Here is a 22,354-nt window from a genome sequence, read left to right on the forward strand (position 1 = left end):
GTATTGATTTGTGGTCAGAGATTCAGTGAATAAGAAGCTGAGTGAGGAGCAGCAACCTATTTCAATTCATGGCTACTTGTATGGCTTTGCTTTCATGCAAATGGAGCATAAATGCACTGATCATTCAGCATTATTATAAACCACAAACCTGCAGCATATTTTCAAGGCTTTGGTATTAATGTTGAATACTAATAAATCCATTTAGTCATTCCTTAAACAGGATAATCAGTTCTCCAATTCCATGTTGTAGCTCACGAGAAAAGGATTTATTTTCTATTAAAATATAAAAGACTGAATGATTTGTATTCAATTTGGGTCAGAAAAACTTCAATGCTCAATAATTCCAGAGTGTTCTTTTCAGCTTCTTCTTTTTTAATAGTATGTTAAGGTTTCATTTATTCAGACAAAATATTCAGGAAGTTTACTTTGATCTCCCGACATGTTTCGACTGTCAACTGCCAGTCTTCTTCAGAGGCATCTGCTGATCGCAGACACCTTCCTGAAAAAAGTTGTCTGAATAAATGAAACTTAGCATATTCATAAAGAACTCGAACACTTACCTTAACACATTGTTCAAAGCTCAAATTAAACCACTTGATTACTTTACCCACTTAGTTTTTTTTTGTCATAATTTTTTTAGTTTTGGCCATATTTAAAAGTTATCTGGAATATCATAGTCTGTGCTTTACCATGTAGTAAGGCTGTATCCTCTTGTTGATGTCACATTTCATTGCACCAGGTGTAAAATAATTTTGCTAAATCAGCGAGCGGTGCTTCTGTTTAGTGACAGTCGCACAGAATCAGCTCACGGCACTGTTAGAAATGTAACTCAACTGAACAAGCTGCTGAAACATTGCTGATTTATTACCCCGTTTCCCTTCAGTATCCAAGGATGCTTTAGGGATCTCGCAATCCTGCCTCGGTGGAGGCAATCTCAGGTTGACATTTCATGAAAAAGAATGACGAGCTCTCGTAGGGGGAACCTGGTTGATGGAGAAGTGCGTTTTACAAGATGTTTTACAACCAGACAAAATACACATACATTTGGGGACGTGTTTCTTTTCTGTAGAGAAGTTTAAATCCTGACCTCAGAATGCATTTTTTGTAAGCCAATTCTCCTTTGGTTTGATGTGGGTGTGTCACAACATTTTTCATGTTGCATTAGCTTTTTTTTTTTTGTCATTGCAAGGGAAACACATAGCCCTAAACGTAGCCACATGTCAGAAGCTGTGGTTCTTTTGCACAGTGGTTCTCAAACTTGTTTGGCTTAAGTATCCCCATTCTCTTAGTTCTGATTCTGAATCCAAGTACTCCCTTGTCCAGCTACAACATTTTTCTCAGAATACTATATATAAAAAACAACAACTATAGAGCACAGTGATCAAATAAATGAGGGTTTACACACATTTTGAATCTAACACTGTAAGCAAGTGGAAAGAAGTAGTATTTAGTGCCTTTTGAAAAGATTTTTATCGTTTCCTGTCATCTCCCATCTGTTGTGGGACCAAGACTGACCTTTCTGATCTTCAGTTCTTGTTCTAATCAAACGATCATTTTCATCATCATTATTATGATTATCATTTTAAACCAAAAGTACACATTTTTATTCTTATTTTTCATGCTTTTTTGTTAATTTTCCACTCTCTTTTTTGCAGCCTATTGACGTCTCTTTGGCTGAACTTAATCTCACCTCTTGTTCTGGTTAATTAAAAAAACCTAATATAAACAATCATCCACCATCTCTGCATTACACTAAACCCTCCCTTACACCGGCCTCAAGGTTAGAAATGCTGTTTCTGAAGTTTAGAGAGATTTTGATGAGAAAAGCACTTTACTTCTTCTTCAATGTTTCATTAGAGAGTTATGCTCTGTGCAGGCACAACGTGCGCGACTCAGGACACGTGTTTGAGGCTTGTGTGTGGTCACTGACAGTGCAGTGAATCAGCACAGGAGCTTCAGCCATGTGGAAATAACAGCCATCATTTATTTAGCTTAGACTATTCCCGCCAGAGCGTGCGTGTTTGTGTGCGTTTGATTGTTTGTGTGTCTGTGCCAAAGATGGAGTTTGTTTTCCCACCTGTCTAAGATTACCATGCTTGCGACATAATAGTAGTCAGGCAATGATACTATTTACCGTCTCATATATAGTTAAAGCAAAGGGAAGCTGGCGTTTTTCTTTTTAGCTTTTTCAATTACACACACCAAGATAATGTGCATTTGTAGCAACACACACTCCTCTGATGCAGGGGTGTCACACCCAGAATCAGAATCAGTTTTATTTCCCACGTACGTTCACACATACAGGACATGAAAGTCACTTAAAATTTCCTGAATGTTGAGCAGTCGTCAAACAAATCTTCTCAAAATTTGTAATTTAATTTCTCTGAATTTGGCCCGCACGTCTTGAGTTTGACACATGCTCTAATAAATGTTTTAGTGCAGACTCATAGAAACACAAAGGCTTCTTTTTCACACACATGCCAGCTTCTGATGTAAGACTGATAAAGATCATGCTAGTACTGTATATGCAAATATTTAGTCTCTGCTCACACAGAGATGGATTGATTAACCCATCATTGTAAAAGCTGCAGTTCACTCCTATCTGAAGATGATCTGTGTGGTCAGTGATAATGCAATCTTACTGTGGAAAGTAACTGTAAGCATTTTTAAAGATTCATATTGAGATTGACTTTTATTTATTATCAAAGAGAGCGACGCAGATAATACCTCCATTAAACTTATTAACAACTTGGTTATCTTGTATGTAAACTTGGTGAAAATGGCTGAAGGATTTTGGGGCTATTTTTGTCAAATTTTAGAGTGAGATAAACTTGTAGTCAAGCTTTTCTCTCCCTATGCAGACACCCACTGCAATATTTTCATTTCCGTGTGGATACAAAACTATTTGAGTGGGTGAGTCCAGGTTACCGTAACTGTCCTTTCTGACATTTTTTCATTGTCTTATTTTTATGTTTTTATACTGTTGTAGTATTTAATTATGTATTAAGGTCTGGCAACCTGAAAATAGCGAGTTTGGTATGTGGTGGTAGACGGATCATTCTGTATGTGTGCCTTAATATATTTAGCCAAACAACAAAACCATGGGAAGCAAATAGTTTAAAGCTGCATATTGAACTGAGAACAATGTAAGTTCCCTTACATCTCTTTAAAATAATGAGTGTAATTAGTTTAAATGTTCTGTCACATGCTTAATCGAATATCGAAATGCGTTTTGTTTCCGCTGCAAGTTTTGTAGCTTCAGGAGAGAGAAATTGACTACTTTGTTTTAAACCAGGTGTCAAGTCAAAAACATAAGTTTTGTATATAAATTGGGTAAAACTAGGCATTCTCTGGCGCGTAATTATTAGTCCTTCAGTTCCTACCTGTACCATCCATTATCAGAGAGGAAGCCATGGTGATTGATGGTTATCCTTACATATAACTTTAGTCATGATTCAGAGTGACTGATTGGAGAAAAGCACCCTAACTTCTGATCTTCAATCTGCTTGATCCATTTCGCGTCCTAAGCTGTAGCTAGCCTGCAGGATGGATAAAGCTATCAGCTCTGCAGATGCACAGAGGAGCTGAGCACCCATTTTGTGAGAGCTAAGCACTTAACCCTATGACCTGTACTGCTATATATCACATCAGACAGATGCACATGACTGGAAAACCAGTCGTACTCTCTACAAGTGGCCCCAGAAATGGACCTGGATTCATTATTATTCTAAATCTATCCCCTTTATACTTCTCTCATCAGAAGGTTCACAGGGGCACACAAAGAAAATAATAATTATTAAAAAATACAACCTATTTTTGTTAGTGCAGTTGCATAGCACCATAAAATAACAGGCTTTTTTTAAGCAATGGAATTGGATCAAACACTTAGATAACTACACATATTGTAACATGTTATTGTTGTACTGTTGTAGGAGCTTTTCAGGCTTCCGACTGAGACGCTAAGAAACTCAATACTCTAATTGGTTTGTCTACAAATTAGTAAATAATTAGAGAACTTTAGGAGGCTTTTGTTTTCTCACGGCAGAGCCAATCATGTGGTCTCTCTTGTCTTTACTCTAAAATAAGATTAAGCATCAGCTCAGTCTAATCCTGGAACGAACAAACGGTACAAAAGAAGTACTAGACATGAAGGGGCAGCACAGTGGGACACAGCAGATACCAAAGATGTGTGGATAAAAGCAATGAGGATTATTCTGTGACTTTTAGATGGTTTATTTCAGTTATTCAGGGGTACCCATTGTGTTAATCAACAGACACTATTTATAGAAATATGTATCCTGACTGTCCTGATCTGCATCCAGTCCTCAAACAAGTATCAACTCTAATCAGCTTGCAATGCAGTCTCAGAAACTACATTTGGGGGCTCCTCTTGCACATCTTGAGTATCCCTTGTTTTGGTTGGAACATGAGTTGATATGTACCTCTACATATATGATAATAAAGCTGAACTATCACCTGTTCATCCTTAAATTGGAAAAGTTGTCAGGTGCACAGTACTTTGTTGTTCCTAATACGACTGGTAAATCAGTTTTGGTATCTTAGATATCAAGTGATAATTAGTTTTTTACACCTGTGCAGGCATGCAGCCAAGTTGGGAATCTCCAGCCTAAGGTGTGGTTATGGGAAGTACAACAAAATATTTCCTTTAAGAACAGGAGCACTCGGAGAGCACAATCCTCCACCAAGCTCTAAATATCCTCTTTGCCAAATAATGGCAGTTGTCTGGATCAGTGATCCTGATCGTGGTACCATGATGATTCACACTTTGAAGGCTTGTATCCCCATTAATAAGGATACAGTAAGTCCAATCGTTAGAAAAACCCATTATGGAATGGGGTATCTGAATCTGCTCCTTGAATTTCAGTGGAATAATCAAGGAACCAGCCCGACATAACGTCAAAGTTAAAAAAGATCAGTTAACTACGAGCCAAGATGTGAATTTTTGAAATTTCACCATTGATGAGAGATAGGGATCAATTTACTGATCCAGAATCAGTATATTGTTCGGATACCCTCCAAAAATGTATGGAATCTTCCATGACTCAAGATCTATCTTTGGTTAAAACTTTGTCAAAATCTGACAAACAAGACAAACAAGTGCGGGGAAAATTTCCATCAATAACTTGAACATGGTATCGGCCCGATGGTCCTGCTGGAAGCGGTTGGCCAAACGGCGTGCCAAACTGGCACGGTGGGCCGCGCATGCGCACACACATCTCGACTCGACCTGCACGCAAAATGTGATGACGTTGGTACCGCGCAACGCTTTAAGGCACATAAACATCCGCATTCCGCAATGATAGCAGTGTCAGAAGTGCTCGTTAGCCAATAAAAGGTCAGAGTTGGCGTTACCTGATATATATATGAACAACACCACAGAGAACTCATGGAGGCAGAGGACAACATGACCGTCAGGACTTCTCTTTGCCCAGATGATGAGTGTAGCAGCTCATCATCAGGTCTGGGTATTTCCGAGGGTATAAATATACATATAAACACATGTTACTGGTATATTAACCCATATAAACCAAAAAATATGGAAATGGGACATTTTACTGATGCAAATGTATGAAATATTACTGGTATTTTGTGGACAGGATGCATGTGGTTGGCTATTATATAACACAGAAAAAATGGAAATTGGACATTGTACTGCTGCTTGTGTGTGTGTGTGTGTATATATATATATATATATATATATATATATATATATATATATATATATATACAGTAGGTATATCTATATGGTGTTTCAGTGTTCTGGGACACATTCTCACAAACTCTGTAGAATCACAACAAACACAGTGTCTTGGGGAGCGAAGTGTAGTGTATTAATTTATTCATCCAAATAAATAAATGAAATGTCTGAAAGAAAGTGTAATAATTTGCCAAACAAAAATCAATAAGCCAGAAATAAAGTGTAACCTTTTGCAATTTTTGCTGATGGTGACATTGAGATCTCAATGTCACCATCGGTGAACTTTTTTTTTTTACTTGTAAATTATTCACTGGAAGCTTCTCTGGTGGCGTGTGCAGTTGTTGTTGTTATTATTATTATTGTATGAAGCCAACATTACTGCAGCCCTGCACACCATTGTTGTCCTGTTAAATTCTTTTCATACAAAGTCTTAAAAACAATCTGAAATTAGTGGTGACTCAAGTCAATCACCTTTATTATGCATTATAACAATCTGTTCTTGAAACATATCATATAAACCTCCCTTAAGTCTCTAAATTATTGAAACAATGAAAAACATCTCCTAGAAAGCAAAATTACAGAACATTAAATAATCATTGAATATACATTTCAATAAATAAGTGCATCCCATGGTCCCATGTTGACTCTGAACTTTATTCTGTCTTTTGTCTGTGGAAGTGATGGGTCTAGACCAGATGATGGAAACTAGGGTTAGCTCATGGTTTTGATGTCCAGGGAGGGGCGTGTCCACTCTGCATGGTCTTAAAGAAGAAGAAATAAAAGAAGAGTTAGATATTGTCATGTTCATCAAAAGGAAAACTGTGTGCGTGTGTCCATCTGAGCATGTTTATCTCCATCACTTTCAAAGTTTAAACAAACTCTCTCCTAAACTGTCTCACACATTAAAAGCATCTATTTACACTTACATTAATGTACACAAAGACTAGCTCCACAAAAGCAGAATGATTTATTGATCCCGAAATTAAACTGATCTTACCTTTATAGGCTCAGTTTCCTCCTTTGTTTTTAAATCCCTTTGAACCTCCATCCATGGTGGTTTTTATCGTCGGTGTCTTTCATTTTTAATAAATCCACTAACATTTAGTCTGTTTTAATCCATCTCTTTCTTTCTCTCTCACTTGGTTCTCTCTATGATCCTCGTGTCGATTTCATCAAAACGAACAAATATAAAATTAACAGCATGTACTGTCAACAACAAATCCAGAGTTGCTTAATGGTGACGTACCGCCATACGTGTGTCATAAATTAACGCGATGACGTGTTTCTCTGTGGGAACCGAGTTGAGTTGGTGATCACGTCCGTTCTACCGTGCCAAAAAAGGGACAGGGAGGGGGGATTCCTGCTGTGAGCTTGGAACGGCCCTGGTTGCCAGTGTGAGCGCACCCTTAGAAACTCAAGTGAACCTAACTGTTTTGGGACTGTGGACCTTAACTGTTAATGGTAGCTGAATTCTATCCTTTGATTCTTTAGTATTTAAAATCTAATGTAAATATGAAGGGTTTATGGCAGGACTTGTCTGGGTTGCATGGCATTGTCGTTGATCTCTGTGCTTCCTCTTCATGCATTGATAGGTTATTTTGCAGCCTTTGTACTTTTATTTATCAGCACTCCCCTGTGCCAGTTTGTCTCTTCTTTTTCTCCAACTCTTTCTCCCCTCTGTGAAGTTCCTTCTTTGTGATTTGATAATATGCTAACTATCTTAACTGCGCTCTCTCTTTCTCTTTCTCACACACAAACGCACACATGCATTGAGCCAAGGATTCAGTGAGCTGCTAACAAACATAAATTGAAGAAGCACCAAAACAAACTGGGATCCAGCTAACCTCGATAAATCATCCAAATATGGAGGGAAGGATGAGTGGCAGGCAAATAGAAAGTGAGCCAAAGAGAGGGAGGAGGATTTCTGGCTGTCTCCAAGATAAGCCATTTTCCCCTCCCTTTCTCCCTGGTTTTTTATGAGACAGGTGTCTGTGCAGCTGCAAGGCCATTGCCTTCATATTGTCCTCGCACTGCTGAGGCTGGTAGGGAGGTTCAATAGACTGTGGAGGTAAAGTCTGAGTAGGGAGAGGAGGTTACAGGTCAATGAGGTGCCATGTTTGTGTCAGTGTCTGGGGAGCTCTCTGACCTCTGCGTTTTGTTGGGGTCTGGATCATGTGTGGAAAGACGATTGTATTGGTAATGTGAGACAGACGCGAGGAGTCACTTGTTTCTCCAAAACAATATGATACCCAGATATGGGTTCAGGAATCAAGGTTTGGAATGAGCACCAATTGAGGTGCTTCTGCTACTGTACCTGGAGAACGAACTGGAGTTCTTCAATCTGTCTGTTTCAGGCTAAACACTCAAACTCCTCTTTTCTGACATTTACGCAGTGCTCTCTGCAAACGCCCAAGTTCCCCCTACAGTTATTCAATCACTGGTGGTTAAATGTTTGCTCCTTTGATCTGAGCTGCACACACTGGTCACTTTGTTGTGTGCCCAGAGTCGATGATGAACTCAATTAGTCTGGGTGACGACAATCTAGACACTTATAAGAACAGACTTTTTTTTTTACGGTTAAACATTCATTTGATAAACAAGACAACAAATAGAATTGCTTCCATGTTTTCCTTCATATTTTGGTATGTTTATACACGCAGCAAAGACGTTTCAATAAATAACTAGGCTTGTATTAGATAAGGTTCATTTATATTGCATGCGTTAATCCTGACCCATACATTACAGACATCAAAAACATTCATCTGCTTATTGATGTTCTGGGTTTCCAGTATGGGTTGCTGGCATGCGATGAGAAACAAACGTTAAATGACACAGTGAGTGGAGCGATTAGGGCTCTGGGTCGCTATAACCAGGATGTGGGTTCACCTGCCATGTGTGTCTGTTGCTTCTCCAGCCATGAATGGAAACTTTGATTCCCTGATGGGAGGTAGACCACTTTGGCTTCTGTTCATTGTAATGAAACATGTGTAGGAGTGCCGTTTCAGTCTCTGTGCCTTCCTTTTCCATTTAGCTCCATGTGCGGTTCACCTCAATAGACTCAACAGCTACAGCCATGTGCTGCTTCTTCAAAGAAGTCGGTGCTGCCGAAGCAAAAGTGACCCCCCTTGAACCCAATTTGGGGACTCCATAACCTTCATATTTTCATTACTCTTTTCTGAAACCAATAGTGACTTTTAACATCTGTGTGCACAAAAAAAATCAATAAATCACGCAATAAATCATAATTTATAACAGCAGTGAAAAAAGAGTAAGTGATGGATGCACTGCCAACAACGCTCGCATTTAAAGTTTCTTCTCTTTTCCAGGCCAACAAACAGCTCAGTAATCTATCTGTTATTGACTCATTCAGTCTCTTCCTTATTAGCCTCAATTACTGTCTGCTTCACTAATGAACAAGCTGCTAACTTCCATAGCTAACGTCTCTCTCTCACTTTCATATTGTCTGTATTTGGCTGCCTAACTCATGTGTGTAAAGGGGACTTTTGTCTGTACATGTTGGACAGGAAGTGTAAAAAAAAGCCTCAGAAAGTTGTGTGTGAACAACTGTGTAGGTGTATTAAAGCGGTCATCTTCAGGTGTTCACTGGAAAGTTACGCATTTAAACATAGTGTTGACATTGAGAGGATGTACACTTTGTTCACTGAGTGCAAGTCAGAACCATTTTATTTGTTTTTGTTTTTTTTCATTTTGTGAAAATGGCATTTATTTGTCAGGTTCGAAACAATTCTTTTTACACTGAACCCTCGAGGGCAGACACAGGCAACTTGCGGCGCATGGGGCCACATGCAGACCTCGGTCTAATTTTGCGCGGGCCCCAAAACAAAATTGTAATTCAGGAAGTTGGAAGTTATATGAAGCCCAACATAACACACAAACTCCAGAAACACAGAAAACGACAGCAAAATGTCAACAAAAGTAGACAAAATGATAACAAAGACACACTAAACAACCCCTTAAACACAAAATGACTACGAAAACAATAACATGGACTTCAAAGACACGCAAAATGCAAATGAAATTGTGCAAAATGCAGGAAAAATACACAGACAACAATAAATATAACAAAAACATGCAAAAAGATTTGCCATATTGACAAGAAAATAGACAAAATGAAATACAAAAAACACACAAAAGGTAAAAAAAACTCAAACACCATGAAAACCCGCACAAAAGGACTACAAAGACAAAACACTTCTTCTTTCTTGTATTACTGTAATGTTAAGATTCGTCAATATTCTAAATGCCATCATAAATGTTGATATTGTGGCCCTTGGATCAGACAGCCACATTTTTGTGGGCCCTGCTTTGTTAGAAGTTGCCCATCTCCACCCTAGTGTTTCTTACTGTCTTACAATAGCTCGTATTGGGCCTATATACGTTATGCAGATTGCATATGTGTTTATGTGTGTAATAAAGGTTCCTATGAATATATTGACCTATTGAGCTTGTCGGCGACTTCTGGCCCCTCCACATCTCTCTGGTGGCACCCATGTGACACTGAGCAGCTGTTGCTTTAGCACTTTCAGAAAAGATTAGTGCTCAGTGTGTGTTTGTTTGTGTGTAGCTGCTGATGTTTGCGCTGTAGCTTAGGTACTTTTAATGAGAAACATGTGACCTCTGTGTAGTTATCCACGCAGCAAATGAAGTTTGGTTTTTAAGGCAGGAAGGAATGACATTGGATTTTTCCAATTACTCTCGGCCGGGATACACTGCGCAGTGTTGACTGTAGTACTTTATCAACACGTGTCACTACAAACATAGGCGGTATTCGTGTGTGCATCTCTGTGTGCTACCACAGAGATCAGGTGAAATGTATCTTTGTGTGGCAGCATTCCCTCAGCGAAGCCCGTTTCATCACCGTGGATTCGATTTGTAGGCCATTAGCTCTGTTTCATGTCTCTACCCATGCGATCCAATTCCTCTCTTCCTCGATTGTCTGTTGTTGACTTTGTACCTGTGGGAAAACATCTGTATATCAACACTAGTCACAGTATGTGTTCACTTCACCAGAAAAGGGCTGTATTATTCTGTAAGTAAAACAATGTCGCTAATGGCTTATTTATTGTAAAGCTTATTTGTTCCAGCATTGCTTATTAACCCTGGCAAAAAGAAAAGAAAAATATTTTGTTGTTTTGAGGCTGAAGGTCAAACTACAACTACGGACTAGCAGTTTTGGATTTCCCAGTGATGCGCCATTCTCTCCCAATAGTCTGAGTGGAACAGATTAGGATAAGCCTTGATAAAATACACATTTTCTCAGGCCTGCTGTGTAATTTCACAAGTACTAAGTGTCCATGTTCAGTAGGGAAGAGTGGAAAAAACTGTGCAACACTTCTGGTGTTACAGATATTCTAACTTCCACCCAATATTTACATTTAGAGACACTGCTTCACTTGTTGTTTAGTCTGAGTTCACCGTTCAACACCAAAAACATGTTAAGGTTTGATGGTGGAATACCAGATGTTCCAGCCCACCTTATTACTGGCAGATGGCTTTGTTCACAACATATAAAATCAGTGTATTTGGGTTTGGTCTTAAATATTTAGACTTGGACTCGGTGGGTCGCTGGTTTGAATCCCCTGTGAGACATCATTAGCTGTTTCCATTCCAGTTTTTTGCTAAATAAGTCATATTTCTAAAGTTTCTACAAAGTATAATAGCACTTAGAACGTGTTTCCATTGAGCATCGTAACCCTTTGCTGCAGAAAGATGGGTGCTCAAAACCTCCTTCAACACTCCGCATTCCTTTGTTGTTATAATGTAATAATATATAATGTAATAATTTTAAAGTGTAATGCCATATTTTCTCTGAGAAAAGTGGTCATGTGACCAGGTACATTGCATTCAATGAACTGTAATTGCATAAAAAATGTTTACATTGCACTTTTGGCACTTTTTAGCAATGTGTGTGTGTTTTTTTTTAATTTAGGTGTTTCCATTACCAGTTTTTAATGCGCTATTCAGATTTTGCACATTTCAGCGGCCCTCTGCTCTCAGGGATAGGTTAAAAGAAGTGAAGCAATTTTGTGTATGCAGTATATGCATGGCATTAAAAAGTGATTTACCATTAGCACGATTAAAATCAGAACCCAGTGCCAGTGCTAATCTGTAGAACAGAAACAAACAGAAGACAGTGACTCACCATCTTGAACCCACTTCCCACTGAAAAACAAGGTTGAAGTCAGCAGCCTAAAGCACTTTTGCCAATTTACCAGCTTCATGGTATAGCTTCCTATGAATAATTAGAAACTTGCAATATGGATCTTGTGCCCGGAGCACATAATCCTATATCCATTTTATTCCTCACTGCAACTACTTTCTTATTATGGATGCAACTTCCTGTGTGAGAATATGAAAAGGGAAAATGAAACTTAATTCGGTTGAACAGACGGACCAAATATTTTTATTGCCGTCCGTTCAACAGACAACAATTTGTAGATTTTTAAAAGAACGGCTGTGTTGTTTGATCTAACTGCGACCACGTTTTTCATACAGGACTGTCATTACATCTACAGTAGCATGTCTAGGAATAAGGTTGAAATTCTGACATAAACCTGTTCTGAACTGCTTCTTGAAAAATAGATTTCTAATCTCAATGAGGCTTTTATCTGGTTAAATGAAGGATATAATAATTCTACAAATCAAAACAAGTTTGATGTGAACACTCAACACCGTTAAATTACAAACGGCAGTAAAAACACATATCGGATGCCCTTCAAAGGATTCAACACCTACACGTGGCGTTCCATAAAGAAATAATATTATGTAAGAGCGAGGATGACTTTGTTTTATATCTAGCGGGACAGTGTAACTTACTGTAAGATAGAAATAGAATGACTGTGTGCATTCAGTGACTCATTCACACAAAAGTAACATAGACACTTGGCTTAATGTACACAACTGTCCTCTGAGTGCTACTGAAAGCTGCGGGCACCTAGCTCCCAAACCGCTACACACACAAATACACACATGCTAATCCTGCAGGGCATGAGTGAATTTAGGGCAATCCTGATTAGTAGTGCTACTGCTTATCACCCAGAGCCAGAGAGAGAGAGAGAGAGAGAGAGAGAAAAACAGGGAATTCTGGGAAGAGTAAGAGCATGGGAACCTGGGAAATAAAAAGGGAGGTGGGGGGGAAATGTTTTCAGAAATTCTGATTCTTATTTGAAAAAGAGCAAATAATTCACCTAAATATTAATCTAAACAGAAACATACAGACAAGCTCAGCACCGCATGATTAAATGTATGACGTGAGACTACTGCAACCTTGGCCTTTCTTCTCCTCTTTCCCTCCTTTTTTTTTTTTACTTTCACCTCTTCCATTGTTTTGTCTTTGATGCTTTTATTCCCACCTACTTTATTTTTCCTTTCGTACAAGTTTCTTTTCTCCCACATTTTTTTTGTAATGGTTGATAATCCTCCATTTCCCGAGGGGACTTCACTCTAGCCTCACCCTGTGTGTGAGTGCTCATCGGTCTTTGTGTGTGTGTGTGTGTGCGCCCCCAGTGAAGCAGAACCTCAAAGGAGAGCCTGACCTTGTATCAGAGTTGGTTACTTTTTTCTGGCGTCTTCACTTCACAGTAGTGTAGAACTGTAGTATTTTTAATGTTTTTTTTTTTTTCTGAAATGGGTGTATAGCAAATTTCCCATTTCAAAGTTGGGGTCTCTTAGACAGATAAAATAATAGTGCATATCACTTAGGTCAATGAATTGAACTTTACTAATTCCAAAAAGAAAGGAAAAAGGTGGAAATTGCCACTGTTGGCATTTTTAAGCATTGCATTGTGGGATATGAAGTCTTGTAGACTGGTGCATAGAAGTGTTTTTACATTTTTTCTTGTGTTTTCTTGTTTCCTCTCAAGACAAGGTGGTCAGTGATACTCTTGACACAATGTTTGTTCTAATTTGTTCTATTGTTTCATCAGAATGATGTAAAAACACTTCTATGCACATGTCTCTGACTCCACATCCCACAATGCAATGTACAAAAATGTGTTTATGGGTTTAGATGGAAAAATTAACTTTGTAGCAGCATTTTTTAATCCTTTGTATCAAATTTTTCAGGAAATGATGTTTGATTTATTGATATACGAAGCCTACAGTATGGCTTTATCTCATTAACTCATGTCAAGCAGCTTTAACTAATATGATCAATAATGCTTTAAAAAGCTTATTTCTGTTTAAAAAGATGAGCCGGACAAGTTCAATTAATTCAATTTTTTTTGTATGCACAAAATGGTTTTCAGCTTCACCCACTTCAAAAGTGGGTGGAGTTAATTAACGCCATTTAATGATTGATCACAGTAGCTCACAACCTTGCATGCTAAGCTTCATATTTCACAACATATGGCTTTGTAGAGCTTTAAAAGGTTATTAAATGTAAGCTGTTGGTAAAAGGGAATTTGAGGACTAAAGTAAAATCCCCAATCCTTATTTTATTCATCCTTTCATCTGTGTCTCATTTGATTTCTGAGCCATTTATGTGACGGCTCCAGTTTTAAAGCTGCCTGGCTGTTATCTACATGTAGCTGAATTTACTGGTATTTAACTAGGTAATGTCCTCATAGAGCTAATGGAGTCAAACAGTCCCTCACATACACTTTTACAGCACCTATGGATGTGCTTTGATATATTATTGACGCCGACAGAAAGGCCGTTAGCTAGCAGGGGTTCTGCCATCTATTAAATATTTTACTGTAGCTGTTGAGTTGGTTTACAGCTCAGATTCAGAACTAAAGTGTTTTCTCTGTAATAAGTTCAATTTAAAGTTGTCTGCGGTGTTGACACACCCCGTTTTATATCTAATAGCTAGTCCAAACCCTTTGTGGTGATTTCTGTCTGCCATTACATCTCTTACAAGCTGTTACGTTTAATGGTAGTAAATGTGCTGGCAGGAAAATCCTCTTGTTTCAAATGAGTTAGAAAAATCTTGTTTCTTAACAAGTGTGCGTCTGTGTGTCCTACATGTGTTAAAATTATTCATTCTATTCAAGTTTCTGCAGTGAACAACTGAGATTGTTTTCCTGATTTTCTAGTTTATGCTTTTTTGAATACAAAGTGTTTTTGAAAGCAGGGCTGTAAAGGCATCATTTTTCAGCTTTAATCGTAGCACTTTAGCTGTCAGTTGCATTGGTATGCAGCGGCTGAAGCTAACGGGAGCTAAATGACAGCCTCTCAGTAGATCTAACAACTGTGCTCTAGTGCTTTGATAGCATTGTGTGGCCTTTTATTGGCTGAAAACAAGGTTGAAATAGAGCGTGACTACTACAAGAGGAGCATTGTATGTTCCTCTTTGACTGGCTGTGTCTTGATGTGTCACACGTGTGCTACAAACTAATCCATGACGTTTGTACATCCAAGGTTGGAACAAATTGCAGTCATCCTGGTTCTCCCCCCCCCCTCCTCCCTGCTTGTTTGTATTTTTTACATTGAGCCTTTTAAACACTCCTTGTTGAGCTTACAAATCTCATTCTTGTGGGACAGTATGTGCTTGATTAGCTGACGTCTATGATCAATCAAAGAGAAGACAATGAGCCACTTAGGAACAATAGGTAGAGCCAAACCAAACATTACACACAGATGTGTTCTCAGACTCTCTGGATTGGACTAACAGTTGATCAGAACTGTATTTTTTCCCTTGTTTATTGTCATTAAAAATAAGCTAATATATGATGATCCAGCACATTATCAACATTAATGTTGGCATTGAGGATAATGACTGAGCATCTGAGCATTTTTAACACAGGAAACATCAAAGGGTTTGTGTGTTTTTGTTATCGTTTTGTGTAATTTTGGTATCATTATGTCAGGGCTGGGCGATTTTTCCCTAAAAAAAAAAAATTCAGATTTTTTAAAGAAAAATTTAAGTTTCAATTTTTTCTGTAATACACTTAAAGATGACTGCAGACATCAGGTATAATGTCAAACGTGAAACTTTATTGCTGTGATTGTCCTCAAGAGTTAAAATGCATAGAACAATCCCAAAATAAAAAGTAAATGAGGCTCTGTCATTCAACTATTTCAAGCTTTAACCCAGGTTTAAGAAAAAGTGCTACAGCAACTTCACAGTAGCTTAAATTTTCTGATTAAGAAATCACATAACTACATATTTTATAACATATAACATTACAAATTAAAAAATAAATAATAAACTCTTCCCTTAGCATCTCAGCGTAGTGTGAATAAAACATTAAACATGCCTGTGGCACACACATAGCCTACTCAGAGGGTAAACACAAATGTAAACAAAGAGGGGGCTGGCTCACATCGGAACACAAAAAAGTCCCAAAAAAACTGTGATGGGAAATTCGTTTTTTTTTTTTTTAATTTAAATTTAAACTTAATTTGCAAAATAATTTTTTTTTTGCCCAGCCCTACATTGTGTGTACTTTTGTTGTTGTTTTGTATATTAGTATTTGTTTTGTGCGTTTTTGGAGTCATTTTTGTTGCTGTTTTGCGTCATTTCATTGTCATTTTGTGTATTTTGGGTTGTTTTGTACATGCCTGTTTTTTTTTTTGAGTAATTGAGTATATTCATCTTGTGCAGCATAATAATTTAATAATGTGTATTTTTTGTATGTGTGTTTATTTTGTTTGTTTATTGAAATCATTTTTGTGTATTTTTGGAGTCACTTTGTGCGTTTACTTTGGGGGTTCACAAAATGAGTCCAAGTGGCCCCAGGTGACCAGTTTCGATGTGCCATGTATGATTTATTTTTAATCAACAGATAACTCTCCACATTTACTGACCATGCATTTTTCTATTGTTAGTGATTGATTTCTATATTAAATCAAAAGTGTTTTTCAAAGTAACAAACTCGTCCCATTATGACTGCACACAATGATGAGCAGCTCACCGCAGGCTGTATGTGAGGCATTAAAACCCAAAGTGGCATCTGTGTAACCACAGAAGCATCTATCTTCTCATTGGTTAACTGTCTCCCTTAAATAGTGTGTTTGTCCAATCGTATGAGTTTATTGTAAAAAGTCCATCAAGCTACATCCAAATTACACTTTTGGTAAGAAAATGAACAACTAACTTTATTTTAATCCATCATTTGAGTTGAAATTGAAATTAAGCAAACTAAAAGAAAAAGTAACAATGTACAGTATTACAAGTATCATTCTTAATAAAATAATGTATGCGTCGTTGAGGTGAGTCTAACATCAGGGAGGTCTGGATGTCATTAGCTTAACATAATGTATGCTGTAGTGTGAGCACTGGAGCTTTGCAGGGCAGGTGTAGCGTCAGGGGACTGGCAGCCAGGAACTGGTGTATCCCTTTAACCTGTGAAAAGCGTCGACCCCCGACCGCTGCTAAACAATTCAGAGGAAAGAGTCTGGAAATGAGGGAAAATAACGCTGAGTAGATGATCGTATCGTAAACGTGTGTTTCTGCTGAGTGGGTTTTTGTCTGGTGTGCAGCTGTATCCTGTCTCACTGTAGGGTCTCTGTGTAGTGTGTGTGTATTTGTGTATGTGTGTCTGTCTGCATCTCTTCTCCATCCCGTCAATTTTGAGTGACAGTTGAGGGAGGGAGGTGTATAATTTATTGCTTACTGGTTTATCCATTCCCACAATGCCCTGCAGCCAGAGACCAAGGATGGGCCCCTCAGAGCCAAAGTCAGTTTATTAAAACTCTAATGGACACCCCAGCCTCTCTTATACACACACACACACACACACACATGCACACGTGGCTGCACGCATGCAAACACAAGGACACATGATGTGTGTGTGTGTGTCTCCTTTGCTGCCTCACCGTCATGTTTAATGTATCATAAATGAATGATTCATGGCAGGGGAGTGAATTTTGTATTTTAGGACTTCTTATTCATTTATACTCAGAACACACTTTGCAATGGGTGGAATATTTGTTCATTGTTTAAGTGGAGGGTTTAAGTATATTTTTAGTTAAAAAAAAAAAACGTAATGGAGCAATTTATTCAGTGCGGGGGATGCAACGCTTGAATCAGGACATTGCTTTGGAAATAAATGTATCTGCTTATGTTTATTGGAGCAAGTTTTCTTTCAGTGGTTAAAATACCAAATGCACACATTACACTAAAACAGGGGTTCTCAACCTTAGGGTCGTGAGATATTGGGAGGGGGTCGTTAGATGCCTTTTTTTGTAACAATTTGAGCCCATTTTTACTTTTTTTTACCCTTTCTCTGCAACTGCACCAAACTTGCCATATTTTAACCTATTTTCATCACTTTTTCTTGCCTTATTTTTGTTCCCTTTAATGCATTTTTGCTACGTTACTCAAATTTCTGACACTTTGCCATCAAATTTTAGTGCATTTTCCCACCTAATGTTACATACCCCTGTATGTTGACCCATTAGTGTCACTTATAACCTCTTCAACTTTTCATGCTTATTTTTGCCAATGTAACCACATTTACTAATTTTACTACTACTTTTAAGCCAATATATTGACACTTTGAACCCTTTTTAACCACTTTTTCTCTCAGTTTTTGGCCACTTTCATTTGCAACTTTTAACCAATTTCTGTGGGTTTTGAAAATCCCATTTCACCACCTTTTTCACCATTTTTGGTCACTTTTAACCCTTTATTTCTGATTAAAACAAGGATTTACATCTTTAAGATGACTATATACTATGGTGCAATTAATAATAAACTTCCTGGATAACAGTGGATATTATTCAGATCAATAAATAAATGTGGTTATCACAGATTCATAGAACAATGGACCATCATTTTGTTGACTCTATGGATGGACCCCAAAAATCTCTCCCCTTTTTTCCCCCTTATAGATGGCCAGTCTTCACATGACTGTTCTTCAATGTTCATTTCATACAGTGGGGGTCTCCAGTCTCTGGCACCTTTATTTTGGGGGTTGCAGGCTAAAAAAGTTAAAAACCATTACACTAAAACATGGAAAACATTGCTTACCTATAGGGTGCTAGCATCAAAGACGACCTGTAGAGTCTCTTCTCTCTGTCACACATGTGATGTCGAACATATTCATGAAGGGCTCCAGAAAAATATTCATGACTGTCACCATGGAGATGAAGGAGGACATAAAAGGGATGGGAATTGGGTTATATTTTCTGACTAATGCTATTTTTTTTCATCTTAGAGGTGTGTGCAGTAGAGGGCAGATGGTAAATCTCTAGGAATCATCTCTCTACTTCAGGGTACACAGCAGGTGGTGGCTGTGTGCGTGTGCGCGCGTGTGTGTGTTGCTCCTATCCTTTGCAGGCAGTGATGACCGTTTGCAAGGACCTCTCGAGACTTTGCCGTTAACTCGTGTCACTTGTGTTTATATCTACTTTGCTGTGTGTGTTTTACTTCAGCCTATAGAAAGAGTGTGCCTTAAGGCTCCAAAAAACACATACACAAAATGACAAAGTACAAAAACAGAACGAGTGGGTTAGCTGCTTTGCATCTATTTAGCTGTCATTACAGGAAGGTGTTAGAATAGTTACATGTGCAAATGTCAAGAGACACTAACAGACATTTGAAGCCTATCCCTCTCATTGGCTGACTTTCAGGAAGCGCAGCCAGTCCGTGAGCAAGTCAGAAGCATCTCTTTTCATTTGGCCGCCTGTAGGCTGAACAGATGGCTCCTTACTGAATGAGAAATGACATTCATGTGAAATGTTAGGGGAAACAGACACAGGTTGGCCGGATGAGAGTGCTGTAGACGGAGGCAGCATAATGTCTGTGATTTGGTTGCCGGCAGATGTCTGTGTCTTTTTTTTTTTTTTTTTTCGACACACAAAGCAACACATACAGACAGGCTGACAGCCTCTAAGTGGAAAACCACATCATCGCTGAGAGCTATTTATTAAAAAAAGTGGGTATTACCCATTCAACAAATTTAATTCAGCTTTCTTTTCTTACATTAACGAATAAATTAGGTGAGGATGTTTTTTACAGTAGTTTTAATTCAGAGGTGGTTTGAGAAGTCAGGAGAAACTCGAGCTTCTCTTTTGTTTAAGAATTTAATATGTTAAGGCAAGGGTAGGCAACTTCAGTCCTCGAGGGCCAGATATTTGAGACTTTTAGATGTTTCCCTGCTCCAACACACCTGGTTGAAACCAATGTGTTGTCATCAAGCTCTACCGAAGCATGATCACGAGCCATTCATTTGATTCAGTTGTGTTGGAGCAGGCACACATGTAAAAGTCTCAGGAATCCAGCCCTCGAGGACTGGAGTTGCCTGTGTTAAGGAAACAACTTTAATCTCCTGACATGAAGAGATTCTCTTCTCCAGAGACCATTGGGCAACAGGAGGCGTGGCCAGCCTGAGAGAACTCTCTGGTTGGCCACGCCCAGAAATAACTCTTAAGGACACATCAACGTGATCAGTAGATGTCTCTAATCTCCTGACATGTTTCGACTGCCAACTGTCAGTCTTCCTCAAAGTACATTTCCTGAAAAAAGTTGTCTGAATAAAGGAAACCATAACATAATATTTCAAAAAAGACGACGAGATGAACTTGCTGGAATAATCATGTTTAGGAATTTATTAAATTGAATATGATAAGCTTGTCACCTTATTTCTAACCTTTGAATTTTTTTTATTTTTTAACCTGCTGCATTGATCATCTGTTGTCATAGCAATGGTCCAAGATTGGCAAATAAAGCATGACAAAAACTGTAGGTTTAAGCTAATGCTAGGTTATTGTTATTTCTAGGCTAATGCTAGGCTAATGCTAATGTTAAAACTAGGTTATTGCTATTGTTAAGCTAATGCTAGGTTAATTCTAATGCTAGGCTAATGCTAATGCTTAGCCAATGTTGATGCTAAATCTATGCTATTGCTAGGCTGATATGATGTTACACATGCTGCAAATGCCGGAAAACAGTGCCGGACAACAGTGAGCTAAATACACCTATTGTAACAGATCCGTTTTCCTTATAGCTGCTAATCACATTGATTTTTTAAATTATTTTATAAGTGCTGTGTTTGGCTTGATCAGCACAGTTATTTATTAGAGAACTGCAATGAGTATCAGCTCTTAACCCAGTGTTCACTGAGGTCTCTGTCTGTGTCACTGATAGTGAGTGTATTCCATGACTTTGTGTCTATAATATTAGCTTGTGTGAACAAACTTAACTGAGTGTTCCTTTGTTGTCATTAGTTCTCAGTAATTAGCTGAATAATCAGTACAAGTACAGATATGAATGCTCAGCATGTGGCAGCATCTGATTTTGCCTCTCTTGCTTTGTTTGCTTTTTAAAATAACATCAGAACATTTCCTCATCCAAACTAACATTTAACCTGTTTTCTGGCGTGTCGTTCGTGGCACAATGATTGTCAGCCTTTGTGGTATATTTGGCTGAGATGTGGAAATAGACCTTTTCTGAACTCTGCATTGTTGAAAATGTGAAAAGGATTCTTGAAGGCCTAAAAGATCAGAACCTATAAAAAATAAAATACAAAAAAACCTCTGAGAGAGACACAGAAATCCAAAGATGTTCAGCACACAGCTGGGCTCTTTCTGCCCAGCAGCTGAGACACAATCACACTTTGTCCTCCAGTATAGAACGAGTCGAGAAAAGAGTGTGTGACTGGGAGTGTGAACAAAGAAGAAGAAAAAAAATAGCTAGAGCTTGATTCAAAAACCCCGAGGCTGTGAATCATGAGATATTTGGGATATTGGGTAGACAAATATAGTGGCTGATAAAATATGTGTACTACAAACAAGTAATCTATTATTTACAAGACATTGTGCATAATTTAGCATTTTATTTATCCTCAGAAGAAGGGTTTCCTGTGTAAAAGAGTGAAATATTTACAATCCAAGCAACCAGAAATCAAAGATGGAAACAAAGCTAGAAACACAAATGAAATCTGTTGATTCACCCAGCAGAGTATTAAAATAAATGCAACACACAATACAAGAAAATCTCACATAATCCTCTCTTTTGGTCAACAGACACCATTGGTCCGGAGACGTTTGGGAAGATCGGAAATTTCAGCGCCTTTTTACTGGACCGCTCAACGGGGAGGCTCTTTCTGGGTGCCACCGATGCAATACTGTCTGTAGACACTAACACAATGAACCAAAGGCCACGCATGGTGAGTTAATGTCTGTGTAGTAGCTAGTGTTTGGTTATAAAAGCAGACTTTATTATGTTTTTTACTTAAATTTAGTGTTTTCTTTGCTCTGGGACATGAGTTTTTATGTAATTGTTCATTGTTTTGGCTTTAAAGTCACAATGGCGTAATAAGCTAGTTTCAATGGTTAATAAATAAATAAAAGTGTTGGGATTTTTAATTTTTTACTATTTTAGTACATATTGAGAGGACAACGCTGATACTTACATATTTAATGATGAGCATTCGCCTGTGTTTTTTATTCTCTTTAGGTGTCTTGGGATGTGCCAGAGGAGAAAAGGAGGTCCTGTGTTGCAAAGGGGAAAACCGAGGTGTGCGATTCACCCCGGCCATCACACACACATACACACACACACGCACACACACATACACACACACGCGCACACACCTACTGCTTTTGTCGGATTCAATTACAATCTGTTAATGATTGGGAATGATTCAAACACTGAGGCAACATTTATTCTGTCCACATTCCAGGCTTGATTGAGGATGACACACTCTTTACAACAGTCCGTGCTTT

General features: G+C 38.2%; 1 protein-coding gene across 1 annotated transcript in view; it reads left to right on the forward strand.

Annotated features, from left to right (window-relative positions):
• The window catches only part of sema4f (sema domain, immunoglobulin domain (Ig), transmembrane domain (TM) and short cytoplasmic domain, (semaphorin) 4F), a 58,595-nt gene that overhangs the window by 24,577 nt on the left and 11,664 nt on the right, over positions 1–22,354 (forward strand). Inside the window, exons 3-4 of the mRNA XM_028475295.1 lie at positions 21,653–21,795; positions 22,086–22,145. Of these exons, the coding sequence (XP_028331096.1) occupies positions 21,653–21,795; positions 22,086–22,145 (203 nt within the window). The remainder of the gene's footprint in view (positions 1–21,652; positions 21,796–22,085; positions 22,146–22,354) is intronic.

This window comes from Gouania willdenowi, chromosome 18, assembly GCF_900634775.1.
Source record: "Gouania willdenowi chromosome 18, fGouWil2.1, whole genome shotgun sequence".
NCBI lineage: Eukaryota > Metazoa > Chordata > Actinopteri > Blenniiformes > Gobiesocidae > Gouania > Gouania willdenowi.